The sequence below is a fragment of the Drosophila suzukii genome, chromosome 3 (assembly GCF_043229965.1).
Source record: "Drosophila suzukii chromosome 3, CBGP_Dsuzu_IsoJpt1.0, whole genome shotgun sequence".
Classification (NCBI taxonomy): domain Eukaryota; kingdom Metazoa; phylum Arthropoda; class Insecta; order Diptera; family Drosophilidae; genus Drosophila; species Drosophila suzukii.
In genome coordinates this window covers 6766764-6783584 of record NC_092082.1, presented here as the reverse complement: position 1 = coordinate 6783584, position 16821 = coordinate 6766764, and the positions used below count along the sequence as shown (strand labels likewise).

General features: G+C 38.1%; 3 protein-coding genes across 3 annotated transcripts; 2 read left to right on the top strand and 1 right to left on the bottom strand.

Moving 5' to 3' along the window:
• Nucleotides 1-539, top strand: LOC108013140 (uncharacterized). The gene has a single exon (XM_017078825.3). It carries the CDS (start codon nucleotides 17-19, stop codon nucleotides 506-508), a length of 492 nt encoding a protein of 163 aa, XP_016934314.3. The 5' UTR covers nucleotides 1-16; the 3' UTR covers nucleotides 509-539.
• Nucleotides 540-1959: 1420 nt separating this feature from the next.
• LOC108013138 (trypsin-1) lies at nucleotides 1960-3885 on the bottom strand. Its single transcript, XM_017078823.3, has 3 exons — nucleotides 3436-3885; nucleotides 2280-2848; nucleotides 1960-2170 (listed from the first exon to the last, which is right to left on the bottom strand). The coding sequence occupies exons 1-3, from the start codon at nucleotides 3824-3826 to the stop codon at nucleotides 1997-1999; spliced, it is 1134 nt and encodes a 377-aa protein (XP_016934312.3). The 5' UTR covers nucleotides 3827-3885; the 3' UTR covers nucleotides 1960-1996.
• Nucleotides 3886-15017: 11132 nt separating this feature from the next.
• On the top strand, nucleotides 15018-15701 carry LOC108012751 (uncharacterized). The gene is made up of 2 exons (XM_017078184.4): nucleotides 15018-15347; nucleotides 15402-15701. Exons 1-2 carry the CDS (start codon nucleotides 15065-15067, stop codon nucleotides 15635-15637), a joined length of 519 nt encoding a protein of 172 aa, XP_016933673.4. The 5' UTR covers nucleotides 15018-15064; the 3' UTR covers nucleotides 15638-15701.
• The last annotated feature ends 1120 nt before the right edge of the window (nucleotides 15702-16821 follow it).

The window sequence follows — 16821 nt, the reverse complement described above, 5'->3', positions numbered from 1 at the left end:
GTTACCATGTGAATCGATGGATCCTACGAGAGAATCGAGATCAAGCTCCAAGGATGAAGATTTTAGACATCTTTTAGATGCTCTCCACTTGCATATGCTTCACCTAGTAGAAGATCGACAGCGGCTGCAATTGCAGGTGAACAAGGAGTCTTGTCGAGCTCGATTGATCCTTGCCAGGGTTAGAATGCACCAGGGTTGTCAACGCACTTCAGCAGAGGCCCAGTTACCAAGGGGGCGACCCTACAAGGCTCTCACTCGGGTTGCAGAGGAATCGAGTTCCTGGGGAAAGGTCTTCAAGCTCATCCGACTTCCAGTTAATCCATTACTTGGATATTTTCGACCCCTTACCAATATCTTTGGCGCTCTGGTGCCGAATAGCTTGCGAATTGCAAATCGGCATTGGGATCACTGCCTGGATCTAGCTGTGGAGTGTGCCAACATCCAAAGAGAACTCCAATCGACTATCATCTCTATAGAGAAGCTAAGATGCTCTAAGGATCAAAGGTAATCATCCAAGAAGATCTCAGATTAGGAGCCTAAACCGGAAAGCTAAGTTAAAAGTAATGCTCTTGAAGATATAATAAAAAAATCGTTTTATATAACAAGAAATTATTAAAAACTATCTTTAAGTTCGGCTAATAATAAACAGCGATAATAAGTTTGAACCACGACTGGAGTTACTAAGGTAATACCCTTGATAAAAAGATAATGAATCTTTACTAGATACCATGAATTTAAAAACATTATTTAATAATGTAAAACAAACTAAATTTAGTTTTGTTTAATTAGAATTTTTTTTTATTTATCTTTCTTGATATAGATATATTATTCGATTTCGATTTTGAGAAAAGATTGTATCGTGATTGTTACAAAACGATACAAGACTACAAGCTTGGTACACCTACGCGTTGTAACTAAGCTGTGACTTAAAGGTTTATCTATGTAAATGAACTGAGCAGTTGGCATTTCATGAATATTACTACACAACTCTTTCTGATGGCACGTTTTTAATTAAGATAAATGGCCGTGTTCCCTGAACTCCACACTGATTTCCCCCGTGGAAGTCCCTCCGCGTTTCTACTCGATAGCCCTTGCAGTGGCTGGCATCAATTATAGTCTAGTTAAAAATAAAATCAAATGCCAGAGCAGCCAGCATTGACAACATTGTCGATTCGGTGGCTGGCCGGCCGCCCCTTCTGGGTGCCCCGCCCCCTTTTTGTTACCAAGTCGTGGCGGCGGCAATTATGCGGCATTTTCTTTGGCCCCTAGCCACAAACGAGTTTCTTCCCGCCGAGATATCTTTGTTTTCGCTGTATTTCAGCGACATGCAGCGGCAACTACAACAAAATACCAGAAATAACTTGAAAATCCATTAAACAACTGTCGGCCACAAGTCGGCCTGTGCCTGCCTGGATAAAAAAAAGGGATAAAGATAAAGGTTTTGTCAACTGCGAGAATCGAAGGGCGGCTGTGGGGCCTTGACAAGTGATAACAATGTGTCAGGCGATGTCGGCGGAAAACGTCCTTGGCTTCGATTTTCGATTTTCGCTCGGCAAACTTCAACTCTGACTTCGAATCTTATTGATTTCTGCAAAAACACTCTCGGGGCAAAAAGTGAAAGGCCACTGCTAGGGCTTCCATAACCTGTTTCCACCAAATATTTGTACAATTTGTATTTCTTTTGCATTAAGAAAGTAAAACCAGCTGTCGATTGAGGGAGTTGCGTGGGTCCCAAGCGGTCCAGTTCCCCAGAAAAAATAAATAAACACAGCACCATGATGGAGCAAAAGAACTGGATTTTTATACCATCGTGGGCTGCCATGGGAAACAATAAAATATTGAATATAACTCTAACTTTTTAAGCTTAAATAGTCATTATAAAATACCAAATATTGAATCCAAATATAAATTTTAATAGTAGTAGTTGCATTTAATATTTATTGTCAAACAAATAAATAAATAAATAGGTATTAAGAAATTTTTTAATTTTACTGAACTAATTAACGCAGTAGCAAGAGTCCCTTGTGTTGAATGCTATCCATTCCAAATAACGAGAGACTCGAGTGTAGACTCCAGGAGCATCGGGCTTGGCACATCCATAGCCAAAGGACACAACTCCAGCCAGCCGGAAAATACGATCCCTCACGATCAAGGGACCTCCGCTATCACCCTGGAAATTCAAAAGGAGTAGGTATTTGTCGACTCGGCTTAATATATTTGAAAAGGACGAACAGAAGGACAATTTTTCCACCTTCTATCGATTGATTTGCGAAACCCACCTGACAGGCATCCCGACCTCCGGTTTGGACCAGGCCTGCGCACAACATGGTGTCCACGATCATTGACCGGTACGAGGTGGCCCGGCACTGGGCATTGGTGATGATGGGCACCACCACCTCCTGAAGGACACTCGAGGTGGAGCCGCCCTCCTGGCTCAGGCCCCAGCCCGCCACGATGGCCTTCTGGAAGTCGAAGTTCTGCAGCCAGTTGCTGGGCAGACAGGCGGGTCGCATTGTGTCCACCAGCGGAATGGGCTGGTCCAGTCGCAGGAGGGCTATGTCGTGGACCAGGCTCACCGGATCGTAGCCCACGTGGGCATGGGCGAAGGCCACCGACCGGGTGACTCCCGGGTGGGTGGAGCTCCTGTCCAGCTGCAGCAGTCTCACGGACACGCCCCTCATGTCCATGCCGTGGACGCAGTGGGCGGCGGTCAGGACATAGCGATCGTTGATCAAAGTTCCGCCGCAGAACAGGAAGGTGCCGCGGATGATCTGCGCGATCCACGGATATTTATTCGTCCGCACTTGGGTGCCGCCCACAATGCGATTCACATTGGGAACGCCGCAGGCTGCAAGAGGATTGGGATTGGAACTGGAATCGGAATTCGATGTGGTCTGTGATCTCTGTGTGGTCTCTGAGCCAGGGAATGAAAACGGGGCCAACGAAAGTTAAATACAAGGTTTTCCTAACTTCAAAAATTATTATCGATAAGCTTTATAAATGCTCCAAGTCTAGGTGACCCAAAGAAATTCATATATGTACAAAAAATCACACTCTAATGGTCAAAATTTAAACATTTTTAAAAATGTTGTTTCAATTCTTAATGATTTACCATTCGGTTTGCACTGATTAAGTTCATATATACCTAGTTTTAATAAGAACAACGTTATATACATAATCGTATTACTTTCCAGACTTTAATATACCTATAAAATGATTGTTTTTTAACAGCTTCTTTGACTTGCTCAATTTAATTACACCAAGAGCCAAAGAAATATAGTCCTTGACTATGCTCACAGCACGTTTCGCAAACACGTTTGGATGTAATGCGTTTTCCAATAGGCGTACAATAACCGATTCAAATTCCCAATTATTAGCCGGGACCGTTTCATACCCTGGCTGGACTCGATTGGCACTACAATTTTCCCCACTCACTGCAGCTGGCACAGCGATTAACGCGAAACGCCTTGGCACCACCGCCCTCGAGGGGGGAAATCGGGGAGTTTGATGGGGAGGACGATGAGGAGGAGACCGAATCCGAGGGAGTTGCACTAGACACGCCCAAGACATTCGATAAGATTTGCTGCTTATGGCCCTCAATCAGATCATCAATGAAATCCGATTGCACTCCGGGCGGTAGGCCGGAATTGGAAGTCGTAGTCGAAGTCGAAGTCATAGATCCATTGACTGGCAGAGGTGGCAATCGCGCTGGCTTCGGATAGAAATAACCGCGGGAAGGTGGCTTATAATTATAGATGGCCCAACTTCGATCGCATATCGAAACGAGGGCGAGAAGGAGTAGAACAACTGGCGGATTGAGTTTCATATTCCCGGCGAACCGAACGAATCGCTTAGCAAACGCAAACTGATGGTTTGCCCTAGCCATTTAACGGTTCTTATAGGCCACAGATCCATCTTAGTATTTAAATACACATGTATATATGTAGCGCCAAAACATTAACAACTTAATGAGGCTCTCAAACCGTCCATCAAACTATTTTATCAGCCAAATTTCTTTGCATATTCCAAATCTTCAATCGAAAGCCCTTTATCATCACTTAACCTAATTTTGCAAAACGAACTGAACCCATTTGTCAATAAGTCTGGCAAATATCTTTTTAGCATTTTACCATCGCAGATCTTTGATGTCAGCGAATTGATTTCGTGTTTTGTCTTTATCAACGTTTTATGTTAATGTTCAGATCCGCTTTCTTTTCACCAGAAATAGAAAAAAAATCACTCTGCAGTTGGTTATAAATCTAATAAACCAATCAAATTTCTGAATTGATAGCGACCCAAAGATTTATAACTCTTGTTTGAGTTTACGCTTAAATCCATAAATAAATTTAATGGCATAGAGAAATTGGCAATCTTTTGCACAACCCAGAAAGAAATTTAATTAAACCCAAACCCAGCAAAAGGTTGATGAGAATATTAAAGGTTAAACCGCATATGTGGTGAAAGAATCTTTTTCTGATCGCATCGTAATTACAAGTCATCAAAAACGTCTGACCACATTTGGTTTTGGGGTTAATAAAGGTTAATTCTGTTTGGTAAATCGATTACACTACGTGAAAATAATTAAAAAAGGTGAGTTTCTCATACTATAACCATATAAATTCAATGAATTAGAATTAAATATCAAACTTCCTTCCCAAAAGAAATAAAAAAGCATTCCCAACTTGGCATAATTATATCAAAAGCTTTTTCTTCCCACCTAATATCACAACGGAAGTGGTCACGGAAAACGCCCATACCTCTACAAATAATCAAAAAACCCGAAAAAGATTTCCTCAAATGAAAGTAAATTGACTTCCCCAAATCAAAAGCCTAACAAGAGGCCCATAAAAACGATCAGCCAACAACACAACACATATTCTTAAGTCGTTCGCGGGGAAAATAGAAAGTAAAAAGAACTCTCAAATAAATTGGGTCAAACTAATGAAGATGCCGATAAAGATGCGTATAATCGAAAACCCGAGCCAGAGGACTGGAAATACTTGTAAATGGGTTGATGTTTATAATCTGTCCGCTTGTTGGACCAACATCGAACCCAAAGACCTGAAAACCCCGAACCCCGAACTCCGATCAACGATACCCAAAAAACAGCAATGGCACAAGGTGCACGAAAACCAGGCCCAGACTTCGACTTCGACTTCGACTTGGGATCTGACCCCCGGAGAAAGAGCGTCCAAGAATTTGGGTCAGACGACGAAGTGAGGCGTTAACTTAGAAGAATTGAATAGATGATGACACCAAAGCCAGAGCCACAGACTCACGCACACCGCGCCAGAAAGAAAGTCTCTTTAATTTATTTATTTATATGCAGGCCGCTAGAATCAATGAGAAGAAAGTTCTTCCATGCCAATCCAGCATCCCAAAAGAAACGAGTTTCTCTCTTTCTTCGGATCTCTCCAACTCTCTTCCACTCAGAACGAGGCTTGACTTGACTTTGAGTGGCATCTTTGAAGGCTTTCATTGAGAAAGGCCTTAAGTAGGTGCCTCAATGAGTGAATTGGCTTGGGTATGATATGGAGCTATGTATAGTAGGCTTAGACCAGAGTTTCACAAAGTTGAAGCTGATAATCAATTATAATTTCAAAATACCAAAAAAAAATGAAATTGGCTATAAATTGTAGTATGGAAACACAAAAATATGCTCAATAAAATAGTAGTATTAATTACTTTAAACTCGTTTGTGCATTCAAATTTAGTAAACAGGTAATGAAGTTGGAAAGTACGTGCAAAAATAATTTCAAAAAAATATTTTGATTTGATTTATTAGTAATTACATAACCTGTTGTTATTATTCACTTAAAAAAGAATTTCAAAATCGTTTTTTCCTGTACACCAGGGTATCCAAATCTCGTTATTTTGCTCAACTCAACCGATCCTATCCTATTTCATTCTTCTGCGAGCTGTCTAGAGATCTGCGCCTGGCTATTTATGGTCAAGAGCTGTTGCCGCGTTGCAGTTGTTGGTCAAAGCGTTCCACTTGCATTAAACTGGGTCATTTGCAGAAGTCGAGAAGATGCAACAAGCCAACTGAGCGAAAAAAGGAAGTTGAGAAGTGGCAAAAAGCGGCAATATATGCAGAGAGCTGGCTTAAAACGTTCTTAAAACCTGACCAAAAAAGAATTAAAATTCAATTAGCTAGTCCTAAACCAGACAGACACTCTTCAAATGCGTTGTGGCTTTTGTGGGTTGCATGTTTGGCATGTGCTTGTCGTATAAATTTGTTAGCAATTATCGCATTTCTTTCAGTTTGTTTGTGGCCATTGTATTTTGTTAGTTAGCCAGCTATTTGTTGCTTTATTTTAATGATTGTCACCTGAGCCTTGTGCAACTTTCTCAGGCTTCATTAAGTTTCACCCGAGTCGGCCATGATTTTGCTTATGACTTTTCGGAATCGCTTTTGGAATTGTTTGCCATCTGCGGATTTTCTGCGCATCGTGCATTGAATTTAATTGAATTGTAAGTGAAGGTATGATAAATGGTTATAGCAAGCAATTTTAATGCGTTTTTAATATGCATTTTGACTGGCTTGTGGGGAACGAGTTTCGGAGTTTTCACTGGGTATCCTTTCTTATTTGAATACCCCTCTATCTCAATGGTTTTTTTTCCATAAGTGAAGTCTTATTTGCATAGATGTTTTGTCTTAAAAAGAAAGTGATAAATAAAATATTTTTATTTTATTTTGCAAACAACTCAATAATAAACCCCTTGTATATTAGGGGTAATAATAAATATATAGTTTTCCCAGATCAATTATTTTCTTTACCTACGACTGATTTGTATTCCTCTAAAAATACCATAAACAAGTTTTTTGCTCAAGTCTTTTGTTTTCTCAAGGCGCTGTGTTCGTTTTCAACATGACTCAAAATAAATCATACAATATGCGAGTAGGATAGGAAAAAATCAAATATCATTGTGGACCACCTTCAACTTCGTTTGACATTTGAAAGTAACCGCCAGCAAGCGGCAGAGAAATATGCAAAAACGAGTTTGCAAATTTGAACACAATCCAACAAAGTCACTCTCAATTTTCTCGAGCTCTTCATTTGTTTATGGAAAGCCACGCAGGCCAATCAAAATGCGATTTAAATAAAATCTAAAGTAAATAGTGAAAAAATGCTAAATTAAACTTCAAACTGGTTGGGGCTGTTGACTTCATCAGCCGGGGCTCCATGTACGGGCCACAAAAAGTCGTTACTCGTATTACCCGCCACCGTCCAACGCCTTTTGTGGGTTCTACAAAAGCGGCCAAGACCCCCCTCCCCCTTCCTTTCCGATCCCCATCCTTCTGGTGGGTGTTTTGTGTGTGTGTGCCACGCAATTGTGCGGTGAGGTAATTAATAAGCCAACAACAACCCAATTGAAACCGAACGTTGCGTTTTGTTGCACCTTTTCAGCCTTCTTATAGAGTGAGTGTCGAACTCGGGCCGGGCATACTAAGTAGCCGCCAATAGTTGGCTTACTTGGTCTGCCTCGCTTTGGTTTGGTTCAGTTCGGCTTTATTTCATTACTGACCATACCCAAGACGAGTTTCGGTTAACTTGTAGGGCTTCTGGGCTTTGCGCAAGTGCAGTGGCTCCGAAACAAACACAAAACTCAGTGCAATCGAGCCCAAAAAGCAGAAAGTTACGTTTTAGGGAATTATGTTTCAACAGTTGAAGGGGCTTGCCTCGCTTCACATATTTTAGTTGGAGTAATCAATGGAACCCCAATTATTTTTGATCAGAGTGTTACAAAAGTACAAATATTAATTAACACAAGATTTTGTAAATAAATTATATATCTTTAAACGTAGTTGGAGATCAATATCAATTTTTGAGACATTTAATTTATTCATTATCTATTGTAACAAGATCAAAGAACCAAATTTTTTTGGATTATAAAAGACTTTAAAAATTTTATCGAATTCAAAAATGCTTTCTATTGCCGTATATAGTTTTATAGAATTCGATTTCAATTATTATTATATTTAACTGTCTCTTATTGCTGTGGACCTTGACACTTCTAAAAATGGTTTTTCAACTCATCGTGATTTAATCTATTTTTAGCACTTTCTATTTTAAACGTTAAATACTGTTTTTTACATGGTTTAAGGGACGCAGACCTCCATTTTGATCCTCCTATATCCAGCAAACATTCCATTCCAAGTTGTTTAGCACTCGATGTGTGCCTGCAATCCGAACACACTTCAAGGGGTTTAGAGTTTGCAGATTGGCGAGGCCATAGCTTAGAGACCAGACTCGATAGCATAGACCCCTTACCTATGCAATATTTCAGAAACGGCAACTGCAACTTCAGGTTGTCTAACAATTTTAACCCAGTTTTGTTTATTTCTTTTTTTTCGTTTCGTTTTCTTGCTTTCCACATTCTTGTAGGAGCCATAAACAAGTTTTTTTCTTGGCCCGGGCCAAAGCAAAAATGGCTGAAAAATAGAAACAGAAACGAAACAGAGTTTGGTGCGCAAATTGCAAATAGCAAACAGCAAATTGAAATTGAAGCTAATGAAAAGGCCAAGTGGCGTGGAAGAAGAGGAAGCAATTGCCACATTGATCAAGTTACAAATCGGCCCTCGGTGGAGCGAAAGAGGATGTGTGTGGTCAAGCATTACGGTTGGGAAATGGGGGTCAATAGGGATTTACGGTTAGACATGCGAGGCGGCTAAGTAGGTGCGGAAATTGTCGGCGATTGTAATGAGAACGTTGGACGATTAGCCATCCTCTACAGATGACATGGTATCGTATGGCCCGGCACTCCATTCGGTGGCTCGATCTCCGAGTGGTGCAGAGTGGGTCAGCAAGTGGATGAGTTTTGCCGCAAATGGGGACGACCATTGATGGCCGAGGTCTGTCACGTTGGTTACAGTTATTGGAAGCGGTTCACTTTCCGGACATTCTCGCCGCTAATTTCACACAGTGTTATCAATTATAAAGCAATTTCTTTGGGAATGCTCAAGAATCTCGACCAGAGAATAGTTCAGCGAAATGGAATGTGTGTGAAAATTTCTATTAAAGTTTTTTCCTTTAAAAGCTATGGCTTAAAATTCTAACAAAATAATAATTCTAAAGCATCAGAAAAACATTCTTTCACAATTAAATTACTTAAAAAAAAACTACCTATTGTTAAAAAAAAAATACTGTAATAGGAATTTCTTATAAGTCACCATCTAAAACTTAAATAAAAATTTAGCCGTCTTATTAATTTACTTATTTTAAGCCTGTTACTAAATCTGACTCATGCTAACTGGTTCCACACCCACATATCTCGTTAGCATGTGACATAATAAAAGAAATGCTGAAAGCAAGCAATATAAAAACCCAAAATAACCCATATTAGCAAGTTTTATGATGTTTTTAACCATTACTTTTTGGCAATTCCAGGGCAAGATAAATAAAAGCCATTCACGAATAATAAAACTGGTCAACTAAAGACCGCTCTATCACGGTTGTGGTTTCGGTAAGAAGTGCGCCGAAAAGGGGGGACTAGCTTTTGTTAATGCCTCGGTGTAAAATATATTTGAAGCGTCCGTCCGTGAGTTCAGTGACCTGCGTTCCAGCTACTTGGGCAGTTTTCTACCGCCTAGCGTCTGATTGTTCTACACTTGTTGTTCAGTAGTTTCGGTTTAGTTTCCTCCTCTCCGGGGGCTATTTACACGGTGTCATCTCACTCCAAAGTCACACATTTCTCCAAGTCATGATCTGGAGGTACTAACTACACTGGGAAAATATATACCAAATTAAAATCTTTAAAAATAAAGTTTTTTATACCGAGAACCTTTGAAGTACCTAAATAAATATTTCAACCCTGTCTATCTGGCTTTAAACTTTAAATTATTTTTTTATTTAAGATCTGAATGCAACCCTGTGGCATTTTTTCAAGTGCAACTCGTAAGGGAACTCTAAAAGAGAGTTGTAGAAGAAATGGTAGGTATGTGCTGTAGGTGCGGATGAGGCTCCCGTAATGACGTATTATATTAACTTGGCTTTGCACCTGCCAGCCGGCTAACTGTTTCACAGCTCGTGGTCTCGTTTAATTTAATGCCCTTCTGCGTAATTTTCACACATAAAAGACTCGTAAAAAATGTTTTATTAACATTAAAAAGTCAAATTTATGATCGTTTTTTCTTCATTCTCTTCGCTGTGACTTGCTTTGCTTTAGGTGAAATGCTTAACGGTTGTGCATCTTTTCTCTGGGGCGAAATTCTTAGAGAAAAAAACACTAAAGAATAGCGAACGGTATTGATAAATGTTAGAATTCTTTGCTCTAGGCTGGAACTAAAGCTGTGCCCTAATGGCTTATTAATTGACCAACAATTTTAGAGACTTTTATAAGGCTAATAATATGTTGATGTCGGCAGGTTCCATCAGATGTTAATAGATGCGTTTCTTGATGGCCGTTGACACAATTATCGATACTTAATCATAACCTTGAAAAACGATGATGGCACTTATTTATATTTATAGTTTTTGAACGTAATTAAGATTTCAGGAGTAGCTCAGGGTCAAATGGCTTTTGAGATTTTAATTAAATAAAATGTTTGCCATTTATTATTGTCAGCTAAAAGAAAGATATTGTTTTTTATTGGTAATTCTATTTTGGTAATTATCATACTGTTCTTGCCTAATTTGTTTTTTAAATACGATTGTTTTATTTGTTTATTTATATATTTTTTTATATTTAGTGAATACATTTTATAATAAATATTTTTTACTGAATAACCACTCCTTGAAATACCAGCTAAGTGTCTCTTAACTTATTTTCTACCCAATATAGGCAAACAAAAGTGACAAAAGGCTACTCAACAACCCCAGCTCACGTTAATCTTTCCATCTTCATCGACGCCTATTAATCTGCCTACGTTTTGTAAATGGCCAGCTTAAGACTCAACTAATTGCCCGCCACACTTAATTTATTTTTGTAAAATATCTTTTGCAGCTTGTCCGAAAAACGAAGCAATTACAAATTATACGAAAAAGAGCGATCCGACGGGGCGTTCGTTCCACTTGAGATGTGTTGAGCTCCAATTAGCGGCAGACAATTGGCAATAAGCCGGCTACTCGCTCAGTTTACACTTTATTTTATTTTTTATTTTTACCAAAACATCAACAATGGCAACCTTGACATTGGCAGCAACAGGTGGGCGAAAAGATGTGCACCGACTTGGAAAGTTAACAACAACAATGGCAAGAGCTCGTCGGAATGTTAAATAAACTAAACCGAAACGGTTAACTGATTAAATATTTGAACGTGTCTATATTGCATGCTGAGATATGCAAAGCAAAAAGATATCACAACTGTAAATAAACAAATCGAAAAGCGGAGCTGTGAAAAATGAATCACCGAACGAGTTTCGGGTTGAGAATATCTTTCGGATACGAGATGAGCTCACAGCTTGAGGCGATGAATGCCGTTAATAGACATCGCAAACGAGTTAGCAAATGGATATGCAAAAATAAATAAAAACTAAAACGGGCAAAGATTATTAAAATAAATTTGCTCTTACCTTGTTTGTTGTCTGATGTGTGGATTCAGTTTGATCTGTTGATTTTTGAGCACATGCACAGATAGGCAAATAAAAACATTTGCAGATCTTAGCCTAAACACTTTATTCGATTTTTCAAATTGCTTGCATTATATAATCACTTTAGTTTCATTTAGTTGAGTTTACTGCACTGCGAAAATCGTTGAGAACTTCTGGTTAGAGTTTTGAAAGCTTTCCCTTTACCCAAAACCCACGGCGACCAATAAAAATATAAATTTTTCATGGCTCCTGCGGTTTCACTTTGGCCCAGCTGGAAAAGCATTTACCATCTTGAGGTCTTCTTTTTACATTTGGCTTTTCCAACCAGTCATAAGTCAGGCCAAGACTTTCAATTAAGCGGCTTAAAGACAAACAACGGCAAACGAAAATCGTGTATGTCGGTGGGTAATAGAGAAAAGATGCTTATGAGCCGTATGTAAAGAGTATCTATGTATCTTTCCGTCTTCTTTCTCTTTGGTAAAAGTGTAAAAATTACGCTACGACTTGCGCTTTCACAAAACTAACAAAAAACAAAAACCGAAGCGGAGATTTTTTCTTCTTTCCGTCGTTGATTTATGCATTGCGTTTGCGATGAGGATGAAAAGATACGTAGATACATTGCTTGGATGGCATCCACACACGACTCGATCGGCAGGGCGACTGGCTGATTTCGGGTACTCCTATACCTTGAGTTCCGGGTTGAATGCGCAAAAAAAAACTCACTACCTTTTGTCTTTTGCTTAAATTTAAATTGCCGTTCGATTTAAAATAAATTAAAATACACGCACAGTTGCGCAGGCACAATGGAAAAGCAATGTGTGTGAAAGTACAAGAAGCAAAGTGGAAAACGTCGCCCATTTGGAAATGGGAAATTGTCAACGCACATTGAACTTGACGGACGAAAGAGAGGGCACGTGTGGAGAAAGAGAGAGAGTGCGGCACATGCCTCAATTTACAGTTTTACAGTTAAGCGCGGCAGACATCCACAAGATGCAAAACTCCAAAGATACTTTCGGCCAGCGGAATGCGAATCGCGAACGGCGAACCGCGAATTGCACTTGCCGCGGCAACTTTTTCATCCGACCACGAAAAAACAACAACCAGCACGCAGAAAAATTTTTTTTTATAAATTTGCAGATAACAATTTATAAAAAATTAAACTTAAAATATGAATAACAAATTTTGATATAATTTGTTTCCCTTTCTAAAACTTACTTTCAAAATATCTCTTGCTTAAATTTCAAGGGCATTATATGAGCTGAACGTAACAAATTTCACAACGATGTTTCAACTATTAATAAAGTACTTAAATACTTTATAAAACAATTTATCTAAAGATTTATAAATTTATATAAATACATAAAAGATACGCTAGCAACGAAACATTTATACTTTTCAGAAAATGTTTACTGGTGATAGGAAGTGGCTCTTTCTGGAATTTAAAATTTTCTAATGATTTTCAATTCCAATAAATAATTTCTTTCTGTGCAACAACAAAAAGTGAAGGGGTCCAAAGCAAACGTCACCGAGTCCCTTCCCCTCCCCCCTTTCCCCGCCGATCCTCCTTCGAGTATCTGTGTGTGCCTCAAAGATCAGAGTGTGTTGGTGTTTGTGGCGTCTCGTTTGTTGATGCGGTGGCTAATGGCTGCATAGATATTCGTATGCGAAAAAAATAAAGAAATATATGGACAAGGCCTGTCTAGTCATAGCGGTACTCTGAGTGGGCCCCACCGGGAAAAAGAGGGAAAAAGGGGTACATGGGTGGGGGAAGAGGGGCTTGCGGGGCAGCTAATGACTTGGCGCCCAACTGAAGGAAGTTGCCAATTTTTGCTGCTGGTTAACTAGTCGCAACTGGTGTTGATTAGTTTTTCTTTCAATTTTTTTGGGGAGCCGCAATGGATGAAGAAATTCCATGTGTCTTATAGAAGAGAAAACCCTAATCACAGGTTAATTGAGGATATTTTAAAACTGAAATAACAGTTTTTAAAGGTGACAAATATATGTGAAAAGGTCAAGAAAATAAGGAATATAAAAATCTTAACAAATTTCCTTTACTAAGAATCTAATTTCACTGAGTTTAACAATTCAGATTTTCCACTTTGTTTCCGTCATGTTATTCATTAAAAAAATGAGATAATCTTATGAGATCACTATCCTAATGATATACAATGAAAGATTGCATTTACAAGGTATTTAGCATTACAATTATACTGCACGGAGCTATAATTGAATCCACTGACTAAAATAGGATTGTATCTGAAGAATTTGATCAAATTTATTTATATATTATTGTTATTATTATACACATAAAGTAAAATTTCAATATTTATAATTTATCTCTGCTTTTTATCACTTTCCGATTCCCCTAAATCAAACTTTCTTTTCCGCTTGTAAAAACTTGACAAGCGAATCCCAGTTTCTTGATGGCCTTTCGATTTATGCTTCCTCCTCTCAAAATAAACCCAAATCGATCGGTTAATCGCATCCACAGGTGAGCTTTCAAAACTATTCCGAAATCAATTTACTCAAACACTTTGCCGTAATCATTTTTTTTAAGATCCAGCTCCAGTTGGCAGACCGTTACACAAAAAGCGCACAAACACAAAACACTTGGCAGAGCAGCTCTCCTTACGTTTAACTTTAATTACTCAATTATTTGCCTGATTTTGTTGTTTTTCACTTCTTTAAGTTGGAAATTAGCCGCGAAGTACGCAGGCCCAAAGCGTTGGCCAACTGATTAGAGGGAGCGAGATGCGGCGAGGGGCACGAATCGGTGGATCGGATCTCGGATCGGATGGGAACAAACTATATATATAATAAACTATGGAGCGCGCGTGTGCGAACGCGCTACGAACCAAACTCAAACTGACGTCGGAACTCCACTCTACGAAAATCCCCGAGCGGGCAAACACAAAAAAGCAAAAGCAGAGGCAAAGGCAAAGACAGTGGCAAAGAAAAGCAAAGAAGTGCAAAGTAAATCGGAAACCTGACTCAAAGCTTTAGGAAAGAGAGCCACAGAAAATCAGCTGATCGAAGCTTCTCGCCCCAAACAACCTACTAAGATTCTTTTAACCACCATTATACGGATATACAATAAAATTGGAGGCTTCAAACCAAAGAGTCCCTTCCACAAAGAGGTCATATATACTTTAAACTATTTAAATACAATTTTAATAGATAGTTTTCTCATATATTTAAATTTCTTAGTCAAATTTAGAGTCAGTAAAATAAAGTAATTTAAAATTGTTTTTAAGCAGCCACACTCGAGTTATTCCTTTTCCAATATTCTATATTATGAAAGTATATTTTTAGGTCAATTGTATGGGAGCAAAAATAATATTACAACGAGCAATATTTTTATTTGGAAGAATACTGGTTTAAGGATTACCTATAACTAAGCAGGAATTTTTCAACATAGCAGCTATATTAATTCAGTAAGTAAAATGTAATTAATTTTACTGTTCCGGTTGGTGTTGAAATGATGTACATTCACTTTATCGGGGCAGGCACACAAAATTTATTCATTTCAAAATGTCTTTTAAATGTATATATATTTTTTTTATAATATTCGGTAACATCTTTTTGACGGCGTATGCCCAGAATGAGTCCAATGTCGCCCCTTACACTACTTTCGACTTAGAGACTGGAAGGTGCTTGGACTGCACTGAAGAAAATAAAGTGCAGTGCCGAATCGAAGATACCGGATATAGTTGCTATGAGGGCATAATGATAAGGCGCCAAGATCCTTCGAGGGATGATTTTCCCAAAACAACTAGCGATTTGGACGTTTGCATTCCACCTGGCATGAAAATCAGTATTATTGGTGTCCTCCTTTTCTAAAAACTATTTCATCCTTGAAAAATTGCAGAAAATACGAATGCGAAAATTTGCTGCGTTTGGTCACCCAATACAGGCTGTCAAATATTATTAGCTAAAGACCACCCAGGCGAGTCTTGTTCTACATGCAGAGTGAAATACAAACTGGAATACAACACCTTAAAGTCCTGTCCGTGCAAAGAAAATGAAGGAACCGTACAATGCTCTGGGTTCTCTTGGCACTTCTACATTTTTACATATTTTCTGTTCAAATTATTTTCCAGGTGAAGGAACGTATTAAGGATGTAAATGTAATTTAAAGTTTTCAAATATATTTACATGGCAACATTTATATTGATGTTAAACCGTTAATATGAGCATTGTTGGTTTATTTTTTCCGTTGGTCAGTATTCTTGATTAGAAGTCACATGATCGAAATAGTCAGGTCCTTCAGTCCGTATGTTCAACACCATCGATTTGATATTCCGTTGTTTAATATTTTATATTTTGATTTGTAGTCCCATTTTATTTAAGCGAATTAAATCTATCATACCGGTTACGGTTTTAGTCACATTTACATATTAGTATCCGTAACATGAAATGTTCCATATTATATAATTATAAACAAAAGTCGAGGGCCTCGACTATCAAATACCTGCTACTTTTTTGACCAATTTAAAATTAGATATTCCCCTGTTAGCACTCAGATGGCGAAAGAAGTTTTCTATTGACTGGCTATAACAACGATGGTCTGTTTAACTTTTTAAAAAAGCAGGATACAGATATGGGGGCTGTGATCTATTGTAGATATATACTTCCAAGGGGCGAAAAACCTTCCTTCAAGCTGTTACATTCTTCTTAAGGAATACATCATACCCTTTAAGTTTTACTTTACGAGTATACTTGTATAAATACTACGAACAAAAAAATCTATTTACTAAATATACTTCAAATAATTTAAAATCGGACATCTCGCTTATAGCAATGCAGCTATTAATACTTTTGACAACCGTATCAACAATATTAGTTGCTTCATCTCCTGTGGATACTTTAGATTATTTTATTTCAAAACGAAAATGTTATTGCAATGCCGCCTACGGACTGGTTGTATTTTTTAAAATATCTCAGAATATAAAGAGCTTGCCTGGAAAAATGAAATTAAGAATTGAAGATAGTATAAAATCATTTTCGAATTCTCAAAGTAGTTTGTGCACACCACGTTTTAAGATAACAAAAGCTTTTTTTGTTAAGGTCGTTAATGATTTCATGACTTTTCAAAAATTACGCCAGGTGTATTTTCATGCAGCAAACCAATATCAACAAGCTCTTTTAAAAACAGAAGTACATATTTTAGAAAATTTTAGAAAGTGTATAAAAAAATAAATAATAAAGTAAACTTTAAAAATACATTTATCACGATATTATTTGTATAGATTAGTTAATACTCTTCAGGATTTGGAAAGGAATGTAAT

What these genes read in the sequence shown, in the direction of transcription:
- LOC108013138 (XM_017078823.3), bottom strand. Translation starts at nt 3,826, where the DNA reads ATGAAACTCAATCCGCCAGTTGTTCTACTCCTTCTCGCCCTCGTTTCG. An exon ending in TAATCGCTGTGCCAGCTGCA is followed by an intron (nt 2,849 to 3,435) that starts GTGAGTGGGGAA and finishes ATCCTCTTGCAG; the next exon opens with CCTGCGGCGTTCCCAATGTG. An exon ending in GAGGTCGGGATGCCTGTCAG is followed by an intron (nt 2,171 to 2,279) that starts GTGGGTTTCGCA and finishes TTGAATTTCCAG; the next exon opens with GGTGATAGCGGAGGTCCCTT.
- LOC108013140 (XM_017078825.3), top strand. Translation starts at nt 17, where the DNA reads ATGGATCCTACGAGAGAATCGAGATCAAGCTCCAAGGATGAAGATTTT.
- LOC108012751 (XM_017078184.4), top strand. Translation starts at nt 15,065, where the DNA reads ATGTCTTTTAAATGTATATATATTTTTTTTATAATATTCGGTAACATC. An exon ending in TCCACCTGGCATGAAAATCA is followed by an intron (nt 15,348 to 15,401) that starts GTATTATTGGTG and finishes GAAAAATTGCAG; the next exon opens with AAAATACGAATGCGAAAATT.